Source organism: Artemia sp. Qi Xiang Cuo, chromosome 14 (assembly GCF_049724085.1).
Source record: "Artemia sp. Qi Xiang Cuo chromosome 14, ASM4972408v1, whole genome shotgun sequence".
Taxonomy (NCBI): Eukaryota; Metazoa; Arthropoda; class Branchiopoda; order Anostraca; family Artemiidae; genus Artemia; species Artemia sp. Qi Xiang Cuo.
In genome coordinates this window covers 58,761,272-58,781,402 of record NC_142807.1, presented here as the reverse complement: position 1 = coordinate 58,781,402, position 20,131 = coordinate 58,761,272, and the positions used below count along the sequence as shown (strand labels likewise).

The 20,131-nt window shown below is 31.8% G+C and overlaps 1 protein-coding gene across 1 annotated transcript in view; it reads left to right on the top strand.

Moving 5' to 3' along the window:
* The window catches only part of LOC148944699 (ubiquitin-protein ligase E3C), a 103,553-nt gene that overhangs the window by 49,454 nt on the left and 33,968 nt on the right, over positions 1-20,131 (top strand). Inside the window, exons 8-10 of the mRNA XM_089100233.1 lie at positions 6,763-7,001; positions 12,640-12,815; positions 15,969-16,140. Coding sequence (XP_088956359.1) covers positions 6,763-7,001; positions 12,640-12,815; positions 15,969-16,140 — 587 coding nt within the window. The remainder of the gene's footprint in view (positions 1-6,762; positions 7,002-12,639; positions 12,816-15,968; positions 16,141-20,131) is intronic.

The following is a 20,131-nucleotide window of genomic DNA, read 5'->3' as shown; positions in this document are numbered from 1 at the left end:
TGTTCTTAATCTACTTGACTAAAAACATGGTAATAACAAACATTACACATGGTACTAACCATGTTTTGTTCTTAATCTACTTCACTAAAAACATGGTAATAACAAACATTACTCATGGTACTAACCATGTTTTGTTCTTAATCTACTTCACTAAAAACATGGTAATAACAAACATTACTCATGGTACTAACCATGTTTTGTTCTTAATCTACTTGACTAAAAACATGGTAATAACAAACATTACTCATGGTACTAACCATGTTTTGTTCTTAATCTACTTGACTAAAAACATGGTAATAACAAACATTACTCATGGTACTAACCATGTTTTGTTCTTAATCTACTTGACTAAAAACATGGTAATAACAAACATTACTCATGGTACTAACCATGTTTTTTCCTAATCTACTTGACTAAAAACATGGTAATAACAAACATTACTCATGGTACTCACCATGTTTTGTTCTTAATCTACTTGACTAAAAACATGGTAATAACAAACATTACTCATGGTAATAAATATGTTTTGTTCTTAATCTACTTGACTAAAAACATGGTAATAAAAAACATTACTCATGGTAATAACCATGTTTTTTTCTTAATCTACTTGACTAAAAACATGGTAATAACAAACAATACTCATGGTACTAACCATGTTTTGTTCTTAATCTACTTGACTAAAAACATGGTAATAACAAACATTACTCATTGTAATAACCATGTTTTGTTCTTAATCTACTTGACTAAAAACATGGTAATAACCAACATTACTCATGGTACTAACCATGTTTTGTTCTTAATCTACTTGACTAAAAACATGGTAATAAAAAACATTACTCATGGTAATAACCATGTTTTGTTCTTAATCTACTTGACTAAAAACATGGTAATAACAAACATTACTCATGGTACTAACCATGGTTTGTTCTTAATCTACTTGACTAAAAACATGGTAATAACAAACATTACTCATGGTACTAACCATGTTTTGTTCTTAATCTACTTGACTAAAAACATGGTAATAACAAGGAACATTGACTACACATGGTAACTAAATAACCATGTTTTGTTCTTAATCTACTTGACTAAAAACATGGTAATAACAAACATTACTCATGGTAATAACCATGTTTTGTTCTTAATATACTTGACAAAAAACATGGTAATAACAAACATTACACATGGTACTAACCATGTTTTGTTCTTAATCTACTTGACTAAAAACATGGTAATAACAAACATTACTCATGGTACTAACCATGTTTTGTTCTTAATCTACTTGACTAAAAACATGGTAATAACAAACATTGCTCATGGTACTAACCATGTTTTGTTCTTAATCTACTTGACTAAAAACATGGTAATAACAAACATTACTCATGGTAATAACCATGTTTTGTTCTTAATCTACTTGACTAAAAACATGGTAATAACAAACATTACTCATGGTACTAACCATGTTTTGTTCTTAATCTACTTGACTAAAAACATGGTAATAACAAACATTACTCATGGTACATAACCATGTTTTGTTCTTAATCTACTTGACTAAAAACATGGTAATAACAAACATTACTCATGGTACTAACCATGTTTTGTTCTTAATCTACTTGACTAAAAACATGGTAATAACAAACATTACTCATGGTACTAACCATGTTTTGTTCTTAATCTACTTGACTAAAAACATGGTAATAACAAACATTACTCATGGTACTAACCATGTTTTGTTCTTAATCTACTTGACTAAAAATATGGTAATAACAAACATTACTCATGGTACTAACCATGTTTTGTTCTTAATCTACTTGACTAAAAACATGGTAATAGCAAACATTACTCATGGTAATAATAACCATGTTTTGTTCTTAATCTACTTGACTAAAAACATGGTAATAACAAACATTACTCATGGTACTAACCATGTTTTGTTCTTAATCTACTTAACTAAAAACATGGTAATAACAAACATTACTCATGGTAATAAGCATGTTTGTTCTTAATCTACTTGACTAAAAACATGGTAATAACAAACATTACTCATGGTAATAACCATGTTTTGTTCTTAATCTACTTGACTAAAAACATGGTAATAACAAACATTACACATGGTACTAACCATGTTTTGTTCTTAATCTACTTGACAAAAAACATGGTAATAACAAACTACTCATGGTACTAACCATGTTTGTTCTTAATCTACTTGACTAAAAATATGGTAATAACAAACATTACTCATGGTAATAACCATTTTTTTTTCTTAATCTACTTGACTAAAAACATGGTAATAACAAACATTACTCATGGTACTAACCATGTTTTGTTCTTAATCTACTTGACTAAAAACATGGTAATAACAAACATTACTCATGGTACGGTGAACTCTATGTACCATGTTTTGTTCTTAATCTACTTGACTAAAAACATGGTAATAACAAACATTACTCATGGTAATAACCATGTTTTGTTCTTAATCTACTTGACTAAAAACATGGTAATAACAAACATTACTCATGGTACTAACCATGTTTTGTTCTTAATCTACTTGACTAAAAACATGGTAATAACAAACATTACTCATGGTACTAACCATGTTTTGTTCTTAATCTACTTGACTAAAAACATGGTAATAACAAACATTACTCATCGTAATAACTATGTTTTGATCTTAATCTACTTGACTAAAAACATGGTAATAACCAACATTACTCATGGTACTAACCATGTTTTGTTCTTAATCTACTTGACTAAAAACATGGTAATAACAAACATTACTCATGGTAATAACCATGTTTTGTTCTTAATCTACATGACTAAAAACATGGTAATAACAAACATTACTCATGGTAATAACCATGTTTTGTTCTTAATCTACTTGACTAAAAACATGGTAATAACAAACATTACTCATGGTAATAACCATGTTTTGTTCTTAATCTACTTGACTAAAAACATGGTAATAACAAACATTACTCATGGTACTAACCATGTTTTGTTCTTAATCTACTTGACTAAAAACATGGTAATAACAAACATTACTCATGGTACTAACCATGTTTTGTTCTTAATCTACTTGACTAAAAATATGGTAATAACAAACATTACTCATGGTACTAACCATGTTTTGTTCTTAATCTACTTGACTAAAAACATGGTAATAACAAACATTACTCATGGCACTAACCATGTTTTGTTCTTAATCTACTTGACTAAAAACATGGTAATAACAAACATTACTCATGGTACTAACCATGTTTTGTTCTTAATCTACTTGACTAAAAACATGGTAATAACAAACATTACTCATGGTAATAAGCATGTTTTGTTCTTAATCTACTTGACTAAAAACATGGTAATAACAAACATTACTCATGGTAATAACCATGTTTTGTTCTTAATCTACTTGACTAAAAACATGGTAATAACAATCATTACTCATGGTAATAACCATGTTTTGTTCTTAATCTACTTGACTAAAAACATGGTAATAACAAACATTACTCATGGTAATAACCATGTTTTGTTCTTAATCTACTTGACTAAAAACATGGTAATAACAAACATTACTCATGGTACTAACCATGTTTTGTTCTTAACCTACTTGACTAAAAACATGGTAATAGCAAACATTACTCATGGTAATAACTATATTTTGATCTTAATCTACTTGACTAAAAACATGGTAATAACAAACATTACTCATGGTAATAACTATATTTTGATCTTAATCTACTTGACTAAAAACATGGTAATAACAAACATTACTCATGGTAATAACTATGTTTTGATCTTAATCTACTTGACTAAAAACATGGTAATAACAAACATTACTCATGGTAATAACTATATTTTGTTCTTAATCTACTTGACTAAAAACATGGTAATAAAAAACATTACTCATGGTAATAACCATGTTTTGTTCTTAATCTACTTGACTAAAAACATGGTAATAACAAACATTACTCATGGTACTAACCATGTTTTGTTCTTAATCTACTTGACAAAAAACATGGTAATAAAAAACATTACACATGGTACTAACCATGTTTTGTTCTTAATCTACTTGACAAAAAACATGGTAATAGCAAACTACTCATGGTACTAACCATGTTTGTTCTTAATCTACTTGACTAAAAATATGGTAATAACAAACATTACTCATGGTAATAACCATGTTTTGTTATTAATCTACTTGACTAAAAACATGGTAATAACAAACATTACTCATGGTACTAACCATGTTTTGTTCTTAATCTACTTGACTAAAAACATGGTTATAACAAACATTACTCATGGTAATAACTATGATTTTTTCTTAATCTACTTGACTAAAAACATGGTAATAACAAACATTAATCATGGTACTAACCATGTTTTGTTCTTAATCTACTTGACTAAAAACATGGTAATAACAAACATTACTCATGGTAATAACCATGTTTTGTTCTTAATCTACTTGACTAAAAACATGGTAATAGCAAACATTACTCATGGTACTCACCATGTTTTGTTCTTAATCTACTTGACTAAAAACATGGTAATAACAAACATTACTCATGGTAATGACCATGTTTTGTTCTTAATCTGCTTGACTAAAAACATGGTAATAACAAACATTACTCATGGTACTAACCATGTTTTGTTCTTAATCTACTTCACTAAAAACATGGTAATAACAAACATTACTCATGGTACTAACCATGTTTTGTTCTTAATCTACTTGACTAAAAACATGGTAATAACAAACATTACTCATGGTACATAACCATGTTTTGTTCTTAATCTACTTGACTAAAAACATGGTAATAACAAACATTACTCATGGTACTAACCATGTTTTGTTCTTAATCTACTTGACAAAAAACATGGTAATAACAAACATTACTCATGGTACTCACCATGTTTTGTTCTTAATCTACTTGACTAAAAACATGGTAATAACAAACATTACTCATGGTAATAACCATGTTTTGTTCTTAATCTGCTTGACTAAAAACATGGTAATAACAAACATTACTCATGGTACTAACCATGTTTTGTTCTTAATCTACTTCACTAAAAACATGGTAATAACAAACATTACTCATGGTACTAAACATGTTTTGTTCTTAATCTACTTGACTAAAAACATGGTAATAACAAACATTACTCATGGTACTAACCATGTTTTTTCTTAATATACTTAACTAAAAACATGGTAATAACAAACATTACTCATGGTAGTAACCATGTTTTGTTCTTAATCTACTTGACTAAAAACATGGTTATAACAAACATTACTCATGGTAATAACCATGTTTTTTTCCTAATCTACTAGAATAATAACATGGTAATAGCAATCATTACTCATGGTACTAACCATGTTTTGTTCTTAATCTACTTGACTAAAAACATGGTAATAACAAACATTACTCATGGTAATAACCATGTTTTGTTCTTAATATACTTAACTAAAAACATGGTAATAACAAACATTACTCATGGTACTAACCATGTTTTGTTCTTAATCTACTTGACTAAAAACATGGTAATAACAAACATTACTCATGGTACTAACCATGTTTTGTTCTTAATCTACTTGACTAAAAACATGGTAATAACAAACATTACTCATGGAACTAACCATGTTTTGTTCTTAATCTACTTGACTAAAAACATGGTAATAAGAAACATTACTCATGGTAATAACCATGTTTTGTTCTTAATCTACTTGACTAAAAACATGGTAATAACAAACATTACTCATGGTACTAACTATATTTTGTTCTTAATCTACTTGACTAAAAACATGGTAATAACAAACATTACTCATGGTAATAACCATGTTTTGTTCTTAATCTACTTGACTAAAAACATGGTAATAACAAACATTACTCATGGTAATAACCATGTTTTGTTCTTAATCTACTTGACTAAAAACATGGTAATAACAAACATTACTCATGGTACTAACCATGGTTTGTTCTTAATCTAGTTGACTAAAAACATGGTAATAACAAACATTACTCATGGTAATAACCATGTTTTGTTCTTAATCTACTTGACTAAAAACATGGTAATAACAAACATTGCTCATGGTACTAACCATGTTTTGTTCTTAATCTACTTGACTGAAAACATGGTAATAACAAACATTACTCATGGTAATAACCATGTTTTGTTCTTAATCTACTTGACTAAAAATATGGTAATAACAAACATTACTTATGGTACTAACCATGTTTTGTTCTTAATCTACTTGACTAAAAACATGGTAATAACAAACATTACTCATGGTAATAACCATGTTCTGTTCTTAATCTACTTGACTAAAAACATGGTAATAACAAACATTACTCATGGTACTAACCATGTTTTGTTCTTAATCTACTTGACTAAAAACATGGTAATAACAAACTTTACTCATGGTACTAACCATGTTTTGTTCTTAATCTACTTGACTAAAAACATGGTAATAACAAACATTACTCATGGTAATAACCATGTTTTGTTCTTAATCTACTTGACTAAAAACATGGTAATAACAATCATTACTCATGGTACTAACCATGTTTTGTTCTTAATCTACTTGACTAAAAACATGGTAATAACAAACATTACTCATGGTAATAACCATGTTTTGTTCTTAATCTACTTGACTAAAAACATGGTAATAACAAACAGTACTCATGGTACTAACCATGTTTTGTTCTTAATCTACTTGACTAAAAACATGGTAATAACAAACATTACTCATGGTAATAACCATGTTTTGTTTTCTAGTCTGCTTCGTACTGTTGCAAATGAGACCAAGCTACTGCGGCATTTATGGCTAGAAGCTTTGGACGCGAAGCGAGATTCGGTGTTTGGCAACGAAATGCCATTGATTCAATTGCTTATGCGTGGAATATATCCTAGTTTGGCAGAACGTGAAAAAATTGTTCCAAGGATTAACGTTTTTTGTAGTTTGTTTAGCTGGTATTTGTTTACAGTCCACGATGAAGAATTTTTTGGAAGAACAGGTAAAAATTGTTTAACTTAATTATTGAAAATGTATTAATAATATTATTAATATTTTAATTTTAAACCATGACAGAGCATTAAAACAAATGAATAGATGAACAAAATGAAGATCCCTCTCTAACGGCACAGCATTCTTTTATGTCGTTTGGCTCTTTATTTTGTTCATTTATTCATTTGTTTTAATGCTCTGTAATGGTTTAAAATTAAAATATTAATAATATTATTAATACATGTTCATTACATTATCCACTTTCCTTGAACTAGGTGTGGCCATTACTGAAACTAGATTTTAAGCAGCTTTGAGTTTCTTATTAAACATAGACGATTAATTAATAAGAAATATAAATTAGAGGAACGAAAGTTTGAAGAGTAATATATTCTATTACAAAAATTGTAGGTGTGGCCAAGCGCAGGAAATTATATACTAAATTACTATAAGTTAAAAAGAACGACTTTTACTGTTATTTCCTCTTTTATTTTAAGATCCTGTCGCTTAAAACAGTCCTTGGCATTAGTCCCTATATACAACTTAAATAACATATATAACTTAAAGTATATTTTATAAAACTTAAGATATAACTATAACTTTAGATATTTTAAAAAAATCGCCAAATATCATTTTTTATGTCCAAAAAAATACTTATTCTTAGAAATACTTATCTTTACAAAAATGGATAACTAAAAATGTATATCTACCTGTAGGCTAATATATGTATACTTGTAATTATATGTAATATATATATTTGTAATATACATTTAATGTAGGTGCTTGGCCAGAACTACAATTTTTTTAATAGAATATATTATTCTTCAACCTTTATTCCTCTAATTTATGTTCCTTACTAATTAATCGTCTATGTTTAATAAGAAACTTAAAGCTGCTTAAAATCTAGTTTCAGTAATTTATCCAATGAAAACTTACAGTCAATGGCCATTAAATCCAGATATGTGTAAAATATTAGTATTCCGATATAGCTAACATGCAAATACGGGGGAGGGGGAGGTGTCCTCCGGATATCTGAAGATTTAACTTTTTATATAACCTTTTTTACTTCCTATATATTTGTCCTTCATTTTTGCCCCCCCCCCCTCCTCCCCTCTAGATTTCACTCACTCTGAAATAGAGTCCTGTGTATATGCCCTGCGAATTTGGAGAAACTGAAGAATGAAATTAAACTGAGAAACTGAATGAATGAAATGAATGACAACTAAAATGAATGAATGGAATGAAATGACAGCAGGAAAAATTGAATGAATTAAATGACTGAAATATAAATATTAGAACAAAATCACCCTGCCAAGTTGTTGTATGGTTAGAAGTGTTGGAAAATCAGAAAGAAGGTTTTAATCAGATGAGGTTGGGGGGGGGGGAGTTGGCCCTATGGATGGCAAGGACATATTTTAATCAAAGGATGTTGGCTATTTTGAACATTGATTATTTAATTATGTTGGTATATGGGTTCAGTGAAGTGTTCACAGTCATTGCCTAGAAAATGAACCTTTTTTCAGATACAAAAAAACAAAACGAAAAATTTCAAATTCCCCCCACTTTTGCTCTGTGTAATCATAATGCTAATGATGAGGAGGAAAAAAGAAAGTGAAAAAAAGAAAGAAAAAAAAAGACTGACACTTTTCTCAGTAACATCAAGAAATTGCAACTGCGTTAGTTTGGCCATGTCAAGCGAATGAAACCGAGCTGCCTCCCGAGAACCACACTTGAAGGATATCTGCATGGCCTTTGCCCACGAAGCATTTCACGAAAGCAATTGATAGAGAATTTTGATTTCGACAACGCCAATTTAGCCCAGTTATCACCTACTGCACCTGATAGAATAATGTGCAGAGCTCTTACGCAGGAGCTAGCTGGAGGAGTGGCCCCAAAACATCCCACCAGGATGGTTGGGACCTAAGTAAGTAAGTAAAACTGAATGAAGAGGGGTTGCATAGTAAGAAATAAGCTTAGTAGCCAGGTTATATAAGAATACTCATAAAATGGGAGGCTACGGGAGATTGTCTGTCAATATCATAGGCAGCGCAAGAGTAAAGAGTATAGAGCATAAGCAGCCTTAGTAAAGAGCGATATGAGCATATTTTTTTAGAAACACAATTAATCGATTTATTTTCACGCGGGAATGTGTAGTAAAATAATATTTTTCAGTTGTTACCTATTTTTATTATTACGAATAATTAAAATCCCGCTATGCTATTCCTTACATTTTATGATGCTAATTTATTTTAATCCTACGGCAGTCGACCAAGTCATTACTGTGTGTGTGTGTGAGGGGGGGTCAATTTTGTTTAAATTTAATCAAATTGTTAATTTTTTCCCTCTTTAAATCTAAATTTTAGTATTTTATACATTCACATCTTTTTTAGTTTATAGACCATTCTGCTTTTCTATTTATAATTAAAACAAAAATAATTAAAACCGGGTAAATTTGTTAACAAGACAGGGCAAAAAAGAATACTGCAAAAATAATAATAAAAGTCAGAATATTTCTTATTCATTTCTAGAAGTCTTTATTAACAGAAAAATAAAACAAAAATCTTGCCTAAAGAAAACCTATAAAGAAAAACACAACAGTCGGTATAAAAAAAAGAAATAAATCCCATTTCAACAAAATCCAATGTGGTCAAGCACCAAAGAACAATGTTCTTATATGTTTTGTTTAGGATAATTTTTCTGTAATTTTTCATTGATAAAGGTCTCAGAATGTGAAGGTGGACTTTTATTATTATTTTTATGTTAATTTTTTTCTGGGTCTTATTAAACAAAATTTCCCGTTTTTAAGTGTTCGATTATTTCAATTGTCCACACGTTTAATTGCATAGTTTGTGTTGCTTACATAAATTAGAAGAATTATTTTCATTTTAATATTTTTAATTTTGCAGTTGTCGATTTTTAATTATTTAAGCTTCGAGTTTTTACTATTTAAAACGTAGTTTTGAGTTCCTTAAATTGAATAATGGGTAACAGAGCAAATGATTTGCTGCCCCTAAGTCCCTATAGTGATGCAAATACAGTTTTAAGTCATGATATACTTTGCACATATGTTATTTTTTACCTTCTTGTTAATCCACGAGTATTGTGAACTAATAAATGTGGAGGATTGTGATAAACCACATGGTGTTTATCTGCGTTCTTGGATTCGGGAGAAGTAATTTTTTCTGGTTGCAGTGTCTAATATCAAATAAAAATTGTCAAGATTTCAAAAATTAATGGCAAAAGGACGTGGCACTAGGCTTTACAGTCCCTGCAGATGGTGCTGATTACCGTATCTTGGTTATTCAGCTAGGAAGTGCAATGGGGGCCTCTGCTTCACACACCCTTTGTGTTTACCTTCCCCGGATCTTTCAAGATGCGCATTTAGAGTTGTGTTGACTCTGGCTAAGCTTACAAGAGTGACACCACTAACCCTGTCCTAAACCAAATAATAGGCGATACAAAGACTCGAACTTCTGTTTTAACAGACTTAAAATGTGAAAAAAAGCTTTAATAATAAAGAGGAAAAAAAATAAAGAAATTATAATAGGAAGATAGATATTGTGGTGATTTAGTAAAAAAAAGGAATCAAATTAGGAAGAGCTCCCGCCTTTGTTGATTGATGATAATAGGGAGAAACGCTTTACGAATTGTATAAGGATGTTGATTTTCCTAAAAACAAAAGTGAGAGACTTCGGTAACAGCGTTCATTATTATTATTTAACAATATTATTATTATTATTTAACAAACTATTCATCCTTAGGAACTTGGTTCCTAAAATGGTCAATGGAACAAAAAAAATTGATAATGAAAGAGGAAATAAAACAAAAATCTGATTCTAAAGTAGATAATACAATTTTTTAGTAAAAGAAGAGCAATGAGAAAATAACCACCTCTTTCAAATACCCCTATAAACGTGCACTTGAACGAGGGCTTACCCCTCATTCAAGTTATGGCTCACATGGTTGTCCTAGTGGTAGTTCTGGCCTCTATTGCGCCCGGGGCAAAATCTTGATTAGTGCCCTCCCCTTCCCTCTAATTTTAACAAAGTTTTCACTTAATAAAAAATTTGAATAAAAAATAACACAATAAAATTTTAGAATTAATTAAATTCGATTCAGTTACTTGTATTTCCAAGTAATGGTGATGAAGATATGGGAAAAGGGAACATTTCTGATTCGACTTACTGCCGACTGCGCCCTCTACTTTATTTCAATAAAGATAAAATTTCAAAAATTACAAATTAATTATAACTGTTAAATTATTGATTTGAAATTCGTACCCCTAAAATTTCTGTGCCCAGGGCAAGCGTTTCTTGTGTTAAAGGCCATAAGGCCTCAAGCTTTTAATGTTTTTTTCCCAAAGGCAATTCAGATGGAAGGGGTGGTTGTACAAACTTTGGAGGGGGCTCATTCGATTGGAAATCGGAAGTTCTAGTGTTCTTTTTAAGAGTCCAAACCAATAGGTGGGCAACTAGCCCCCCTCCCTCTTTCCCCAAATGGATCCAATCAAAATTTTGAGATAACCATTTTGTTCAGAATAGTTCAAAGATCCGATAACACAAACTCCAAGGCTCACATAACCCCCCTGATCTGTCCATAACGACATTCAGGAAATTGCGCTGTTCCAAGTATAAATTATTCATTCATGTCAAATCCCTATTCCATAGTATAGAGATTATTCCTTCATTCCCTTCCCTCCCTCTTTTCAGTGCAACATCATTAAATTTGTTTTCAGGCTTTGTTTTTGTGAATTTTTGCATATAATCTCTTACACTTTTCATATGTTCTAAACAAATGTCTTTCTTAGTAATTTTAAAATATTTAAATTAGTTCTTTCTAAATTGTTTATATATTACGTAACTGGAATATGTGTTTATGTTTTATGTGTATGTATAATAGATAGAAGTATCTTTTGATAAATCGTACTCAAAATCCAGAAGTCATAATCTCTAAACTCAATCTCTAAACCCCTCTTTCCCCTTTTCAGTTCAACGTCATCAAATGTGTTTTCAGGCCTTATTGTGTCTAAATTTTTGCGTGTAATTTTTTATATTTTGTATATGTTCTAATAAAATAAATGTCGTTCTTAGTAATTTTAAAACATTTTAAAATAGTTTTTTTTAAATTGTTAATATGTTACATAACTCTTCATAAAATTGAAATATGTGTGTATGTTTTGTGTGTATGGTATATTAGATAGAAGGATATTTTTCCAAAACGTGTTCAAAATCCAGAAATAAGAATCTCTAAACTCAAATTCTTTTTAAAAACTCAGTGTTTTGTGTGTATTTTATCTTTAGTTTTCTGTTTTGCAGCCTTATCAATTCTTATAATAACTCAGATTTAGATAATTTCGAAGACCACGCTACCTTTTCATGACGATAAACAAAAGTTCGAATATGGATAATTTTATTAGACAGTGTTAATAAGATTCACAAAATATACTAGATATTTCGATCGCATGTACAGTAACCGTCATCAGCAGAAAATCAGAATTACTTTTCGTTAATGAAACTCTGAAATTTTTAATTTTTATTACATTATTTTTTATATATTTTATTTTATAGTTTATTTTATTATTATAGTTTAGTTTATTATTATAGTATTTTATTATGATATATTGTTGATACTTTATTTATGGTATGTTTCAGAAGCTGCAGCCCAATCCTCGGTGCCGTTTTCACTGAGTGAGATGATTGATATGAGTCTATCACTCCGGGAGTTGTGCGTTGGTCTAGTTGAATTAGCCTATCCATCAACGGTTCTTACAGAGAAGGAAATATCAAAAATGAACTTTGATCCTGAAGTTTGGAATTGTCTTTTTAAAGTAAGTAGATTTTTTTTTTTTTTAATTAACATGGCCAGCCCCAAAATAAGGCAGATTCTGATTCCTCCCAATTCTTGAAAGATTGGTTTTTCACAATATTTAAAGACTTTATTCGGGTTTATTTAAATTTATTATTTATTTATTAAATTATTCATTTATTATTTTATTAGATTTAAATTTATTAGGTGATTAATGAAAATGTATTTTTCAGTAAAGGGAAAGAAACTAGTAAACATCCTAAAAACATGAATTGGGGAAGGAAAGTATTGGAAGTGTGCGAGAAAATGTATAGATCTTGAATAGTGGAGGAGGGATGGGGTGTATGCTACAGAAAGAGGATAAATTGGGTTCAAGTTGTAATAAAGTAAAACTTGGACATAAATTTGTATCTTTCTTCTTCTTTTTTTTATGAGTAGCCAGAGCCCCACCCAGGGTGCTGTTTCAGGGGAAAGACGGCAACTGTGCCTGGCACCTGTTATCTTAGGCTCTGGAAAGTTCTCCTCATCCTCCTTCTATGCTTCTTCATCCCAGTTTCTTCTTGTCCATCTTCCATGGAATTCATAAAGGTTTTAGTTTTCTTTTTCTCACACTTCTTCATCCTAGCTTTTTTTTTATGCTCAGAAACTGCTCCTTCTTCTTTTATGCTCCCCCTTCATTCCAGTTTCTTCAAAGCTGATGCATCGGCCATCTTCCTTGGTATTCGTAAAGATTTTTTATTGTTTCCTATTTTTCTTTTACATTATAGTCCTTATGTTAGGCTCCGGAACCTGATCCTTCTCCTCTTTTTATGCTGCTCCTTCATCCCGGTTTCTTCTTGTTCATCTTCCATGGAATTCATAAAGGTTGTAAGTTACCTTTTTTCTCTCTTTCTTCTTCATCCTAGACCCGTGATTCCCAACGTGGGGCGTAGGCCCCAGCGGTGGGGCATGGCAATATTTTGGTGGATCATGGGCAAGACGTGTACCCTTCGTCTGATTATACTTTAGACCCTTAATCATAGGCAGCGCAATCGCGCTGCCTAAGTAAAGAACGATGTTGGCACAATGTATTTTTTTTTCATGCCAGGGCACTTCGTATCGAAGGAGTTGTCGTAGAAACTTCAAAACAGCTCATTCGATTGGAAATTGGAGTGGCTTGTGCCCTTTTTAAAAGTCGAAAGTGATTGGAGGGCAACTAACACCCCTCTCATCCCACATTTCCCCCATATGCCCCCAGGCCATAATTTACAACCCTTGCCCTAAGGGCTGTGGGGGGGAGGAGTTGTCATCCTTAAAGACCTACTTTCCAAAACTTTCAACTACGTTGAACAAAATGGCTGTCCAAAAATTTTGATTTGGATGTGTTTGGAAAAAAGGTGGGCGTGAGAGGGGGGTTAGTTGCTCTCAAATCACCTTCGACATTTAAAAGGGCACTAGCCCTATGAATTTCCAATCGAATGACCCCTTTTTCAAGTTTCTACGACAAAGCTTTCAATAAAAACATTATATGACCCCAGGGCATAACTTACAACCCTTACCCTGAGGGTTGTGTGGGGGAGGCGGTGAGTGTCATCCACGAAGATATTAGGTCCGGACCAGTCAACTACGTTGAACAAGCGGGCGATCTCAAAATTTTTATGGGATGTGTTTGGATAAATGGTGAGCGTGGCAGGGGGGTTACTTGCCTTCCAATCACTTTTGACTATTAAAAAGGGCACTAGTCATTTCAATTTCCAATCGAATGAGCCCTTTTTGAAGTTTCTACGACAACGCTTTCTATAAACTATAAATTGCTCATTGACTTGCTAACTGGGAACACAAAGAATTTATAAATTAAATATTATCATTCATGAATAAATGTTTAACAAATATAAATAAAAAATATACTTACTATTTGTTCACCTAATACAGCCGACCCCTCCCCCAACATCTCCCTCTCCTGACCAACCATTATTAAAATGCTATTCATTGTTACATTTATGCTTCAACATCGAGAACCAGTTTGACTTTTGACTTCACTTAAGGCTTTCGCTCGACAGCGTAAAGGGAACCAGACGTCAGTGCCGCTTGTCATCTCAAGAGCGGATTGGGCAAAATTTGTAGGCTGATGGTTCGGCTGAAGGCTGATGGCCGTTCGTCATCTCGAGATTGGTTTGGGCAAGAGTTGGAGGCTGATGGTTTGGGAAGTGATTCAACTGTGTCTAACGTTCGCCCATCTTTTTTGTCGTCTTTCTTTAGGGTTTTTCAAGCCGTTCGTGGTTGGGTCAAAATCAAAAGATAAGCCGGATAGGTGTCTCACCCGACGGGTAAAGTCAGACAGTGAATAGACAGGGCCAGCTAATGGAACCAAGAGATAACACCAATAATAAAAAATAGACTCATCATAAAAAATGTATTAAAATCATTTTCAAAATGTGAATTTTTTGTACAATAATCAATTGCATCCATTGTTTTAACCCCAAAAATATTTAAAGTTTTTTTAAGGAACCAAAAGTAACAAAAGTAAACCCATACCAACCGTCAAAAATAAATTAATATGATTTTAATCAGTCACTTGTGTGTAGGAACTGTAGATGGCATAAGTATATTTGTTTGGCTCCTTAGCTCAAACGATCTTTGGTTATAAGGGTAAACTTCGAGGTATAGAGGTCAGCACGTTCAGATTAATGTCAAATTATTTGTGCCTGATACCAAGAACAATTCAGTTCAGCCGATTCTTTAACTCGAGTTGGATCAAACAGATTCTTTTTGTGAAGGAAATTCTTTATGAAACAAAATCACAAAAAAAGTGTAAATACTGCACATACATAGATGCATAAATACTCAGGCCCACGGGGCTTGCCTTCGGCAGGTAGAGTGGGGGGGGGGGGGTGTCATAAAGAAAAAATTTTATTATTAGAAATATATTTTACATTTTTTTCCGGAAGGGGGGTTGACGATTTTGGAATTATCTCAGGAGGAACTGGAGTTCAAACTTGTCCCATCTGTGTGAAGGTATAAGTACATTGGTTTAATCTATTAATTTTTTTTTTCATTTTGAATGTGAACCCCTCTACTGAATTGAGGAAATACCTCCGTAAATTAGTGGCCAACCCACCTCTAACCTTATTGAAGACCAATCTTCTTGGTTTAAAAATATTTCTTTTCTTTCTCTGTGATTTATTATTACTTACAGGCTGTTGTATCACTGCTGCGACATATTCACACAAGGGATACGCGACACAGATTTTGTTCCGAGGATACTTGGACTGCTTCCAGAATAGGAGAGGACATACCTTTGAATATTAGTACATTTGAAACGAAACCGAAGCTTTTTACCCAGCCGCAAAGGATAAAACACAAAAAAGGTATAATTTAGAGGTATATCATAACAAGAAAGATATATCATAACTTGAAATTTTCCCTTGCGTAGAGATAAATAACCGGATTTCTGGAGTACATTTTATAGTTTGTTTCTTCTTCATTTCGTGTAATACTAAAACATCCTTTTTATAATTGAAAATTGTATATTACTCATTACTCAATTATTCACAACTAATTACTCATATATTACTCAATTGTATAATCAAAGACCTTGAAATACTATAGACTGCAAAAAGTGCTATGTGAAAAAAATGTACCCTTCATAGATAGACCTTTAATGAGAGAAGATACAATTGAATACCTATTCAGACCCAGGAAATTCAAATTTCAGTGCAGGAAAGGATTCTACGTACGGGGAATATAAATCATATTTGGTTTCTCAATGCAATTTTGCCTGGAGTCTAGTACTATAAGATCTTTGAGTATAATTCATCTTCATACCACTGGACATTGAGAATAAGGTCTTTTTGCGTATTTTAAGAGACCAGTTTTGTAAAGAAGTATCTAATCATTGTAACGGAATTAATTAAAAATATTTACTAAAAAGTAGTCTTTTAAAGAAAATTAAATATTAAAATTAAAATTAAGAAAAGCAGAAAAAATATAATAAAAAACACACACATTAACAACAACAGAAAATAATGTTAAATAAAAAATGAAACCAAAAAAGAGCAGAAATTATCAAAAACGATCAAAGAAAACACAAAGCCAACAGATACTAATGTAGATGAACAAGTAAATCTTAAAACAATTTAGAAATTAAACTGGATGTTCAAGTCACTTAAAACGAACAATTTTACTAGTAAGAGGAGTTTAGTTATTTTCCTTATCCCCCTTTCTTGAACGTAAAGGTCTAAATACTGTAAAATCTTTGAGTACAATTCATCTCCTTACCTTGAGAACAGTGTTGGATCCAGGGGGTGAGAGAGGCCCCCCCCCCCCCAACGTAGTCAAAAGTAGTGTAATTTACCTAATTAACGCAAGTTTGCGCAAATTAAACTTGCTCTTAACGCAAGTTCATCGGTTCAACTTATTTTGCGCCATCCCCCCCCCCCCCAAAAAAAAAATCCCGGAAAGAAATACTTATTGCGTAAATTCTAGGGAACACACTGTAAGGTGTGTTGTTGCATCCATATATTTAATGTCTAGGAACTGTTGCATATATCTATTTTAAAAAGTATATTTATTTATTAATATATTTATTTATTACATAAAAAGAAATATTGCAAGTAACAAAGGTATGCACGTTATCCTTTTGTGTTTTTTGTCATACCCGTTTTAGTTAAAAAAAAATTTTTTATTGAATTAAAAGCGGTCGTGACCATAATTGCTTGAAACAACGAAAATAAATTGTAATTAAATAGTAATTAGTATTAAAATAGCAAAAAGTAATTAAATTGTGTTTGCTTGGAAATGGTAAGCTTAGTCGATGAATTAACCAATTCAAGTTGACCATTTAATTGTACATCAAGTTGACCATGCATAGCGTTGCTTTAGAAAAAATTTCAAAAGCTACATCATTTTGAAGAAAAACAAACGTGGAGTTTCAGTGATGTATCTGTACCTTTGTACCTCTGTATCTGTACCTCTTCAGTGATGTATCTGAGCGATTTATAAGTAAGTTACGGATGTTGTAATCTGGAAAAGCTGTGAAGTTTCTCGAAATTGGGCCTCGGAGGCTAAAATCATATTATAGAGACGAAAATATTTTAAAGTAGGCAGACTTAGAGGAAATGACGTATGGAATATTTTATCAGAAGGGCTCAGTGGCGGATCCAGGGGGGCGAGGGTCCCCCCTAAAGTAGTCTTAAGTAGTGTAATTTACTTAATTAACGCAAGTTTGCGCTAATTATACTTACTCCCAACGCAAGTTTATCGGATCAACCTATTTTGCCCCCCCCCCCCAAAAAAAACCTGGATCCGTCCATAGGAGGGCTGTGTCGAAAAAGGATGACCGTTGCGAATTTGTGATGTCCCCAGTGTTGTCGTCTTGTGTATTCAGTGTATGCCTAGTAAAAATGAATTTTCAGAATCTAGGGGGGGGGCGCTTTTTTTTAAATAGTTTAGGTAAAAAAACCAAAAAATTTATTTTTCCATGAAAACATACCTTAAACGGTATTTTTAAATTTAGAGGGCAAATGGACTCTACCTCTCCTTCTTTTTGACGTTCTTGCAAATAACTCGGGTAACTAGTTTGAACTTGACAACAATTATTTGTTCAGTACTTGGGAGTTTAAAAAGTAAATTATGTTACGTACCTGCACTGCAGTGTATAATTGAGTTTTTGTTTCTCGTTTTTGTAATTTGTTCGATGTGTTTTTTTTTGTGTTTTTTCTTTTTAAGCGATACTCTATCTTTTTTACGTTTTTTTGACGGGTAATAAATAAATAATAATAATAATTCACCTTGAGCCACACGATTGTATAACTCTTGCAAAAACATGTGTTTTACATCCTAATATTTTGACTAACTGATTTATTGACCACATCATTCTCATTACGTGTCGTTATATACTTAATAGTCCGGGCGCCACGTGAAGCTATCTTGCTTATTTCCAAAAGCACATGTTGTGTCAGGTACTAATTTTCTGAGTGCATAGGTTTATAGAATCGATATTAGTGATTCTGATTTGCTCGGGTCGAGCTTTCCAGAGGGGCAACATCATAGAAAAAAACTTGCTTAGAAATATACGGTTTCGTCAAAGTTTTCGAATGACAAGAATCGAAACATGGCCGATAACTTTGGGGCTAGGCAGCATTCCTGCAGCAAGAAAAGTCTCGTATTTACAGAAGAAGAAAAAATCTAAATTTAGACTTTTTGGATATTTTCCAAAGTAAAGCTTTGTTAAATAGCCTACTTCTGACATAAATTAATGTTAGGCCTATATTGATTCCAAATTTAATTCTAATCCTAAAGATAAGTTTATCTCCTAGTTAGCTATTCCAATTGTACATGAATGGGAAAATTTTTATGCTGGAATTTGAAAAACCCAGTTTCAGTTTAGTTCTCAGCTCACTTGGGGTTTGGGTTGTAGGCTTCTCAGGAACGCCGTATTTTTCCACCTTTGAAAAGACAGGAGTATGGCCTAGGCTATTGTAATATGATGGTAGTCTAATTCAAACTGAATTGCTGCTAATTCAACCAAAACTACAATATTCATTCTTACTGAACACAATTCTGCCATTTTTTTGAAGATAGAAAAATACCATGTTTCTCACCGATTTAGGCGACAACACTCACAACTCCAGGGGCTGTCCCTGAATCTCTTCTTTGGTGAAGCTGCAGATTAGCTACCCCTGATAAAAATATCTTATTACTACTAAAACCCTATTTATAGAATCTAGAGTTAAAAAGTAAATAAAAAATATTTTACTAAAGCTTGATTTATAGAACCTAGAAGATGTACAGAATCCTGTCAATGAAATTTTTTTTAATCTGTGGGAGGAGTTCCTGCAAGTAATGGTTGTAAAATTTGGATACAGTACTGAATTCGAATCAAATGGGTATTTTTGTTTCTTAGTTATCTTGTTATGTTAGTTATGTTAGTTATCTTGTTATTCTGAATTAACCAATAAATTGGTAAAGTTTTTCAAAAGGTATGGCTTGGGGTATGGCAGTCCTGTGCTGGTCCTGCATGGAAGTCATCCAGCTACTGATTCGAGAGGGAAAAGAATTTCATGAATTATATGGTTCGTTTTTAATAAAACATTGACAATTTAAAAACATAAGCAAGCATTTGCAAAGCTGACATCAAAATCATACAAACTAGAGCAATGTTAGGTATTGTTTTATTGTTTTATATAGTACTATGTATGGTATATTATTGACAGGCAACTGATTACAGGCAGTACAACTTTATTTTTTAAGGATCAATGGCAGTATTTCTGCCTTGCGTCCAACTTCTTTACAAATTGACCAAAAGGCCCTGAGGATAATGAAAGCTCCAATTTTACTATCTTTTGAAAGTAAAACGTC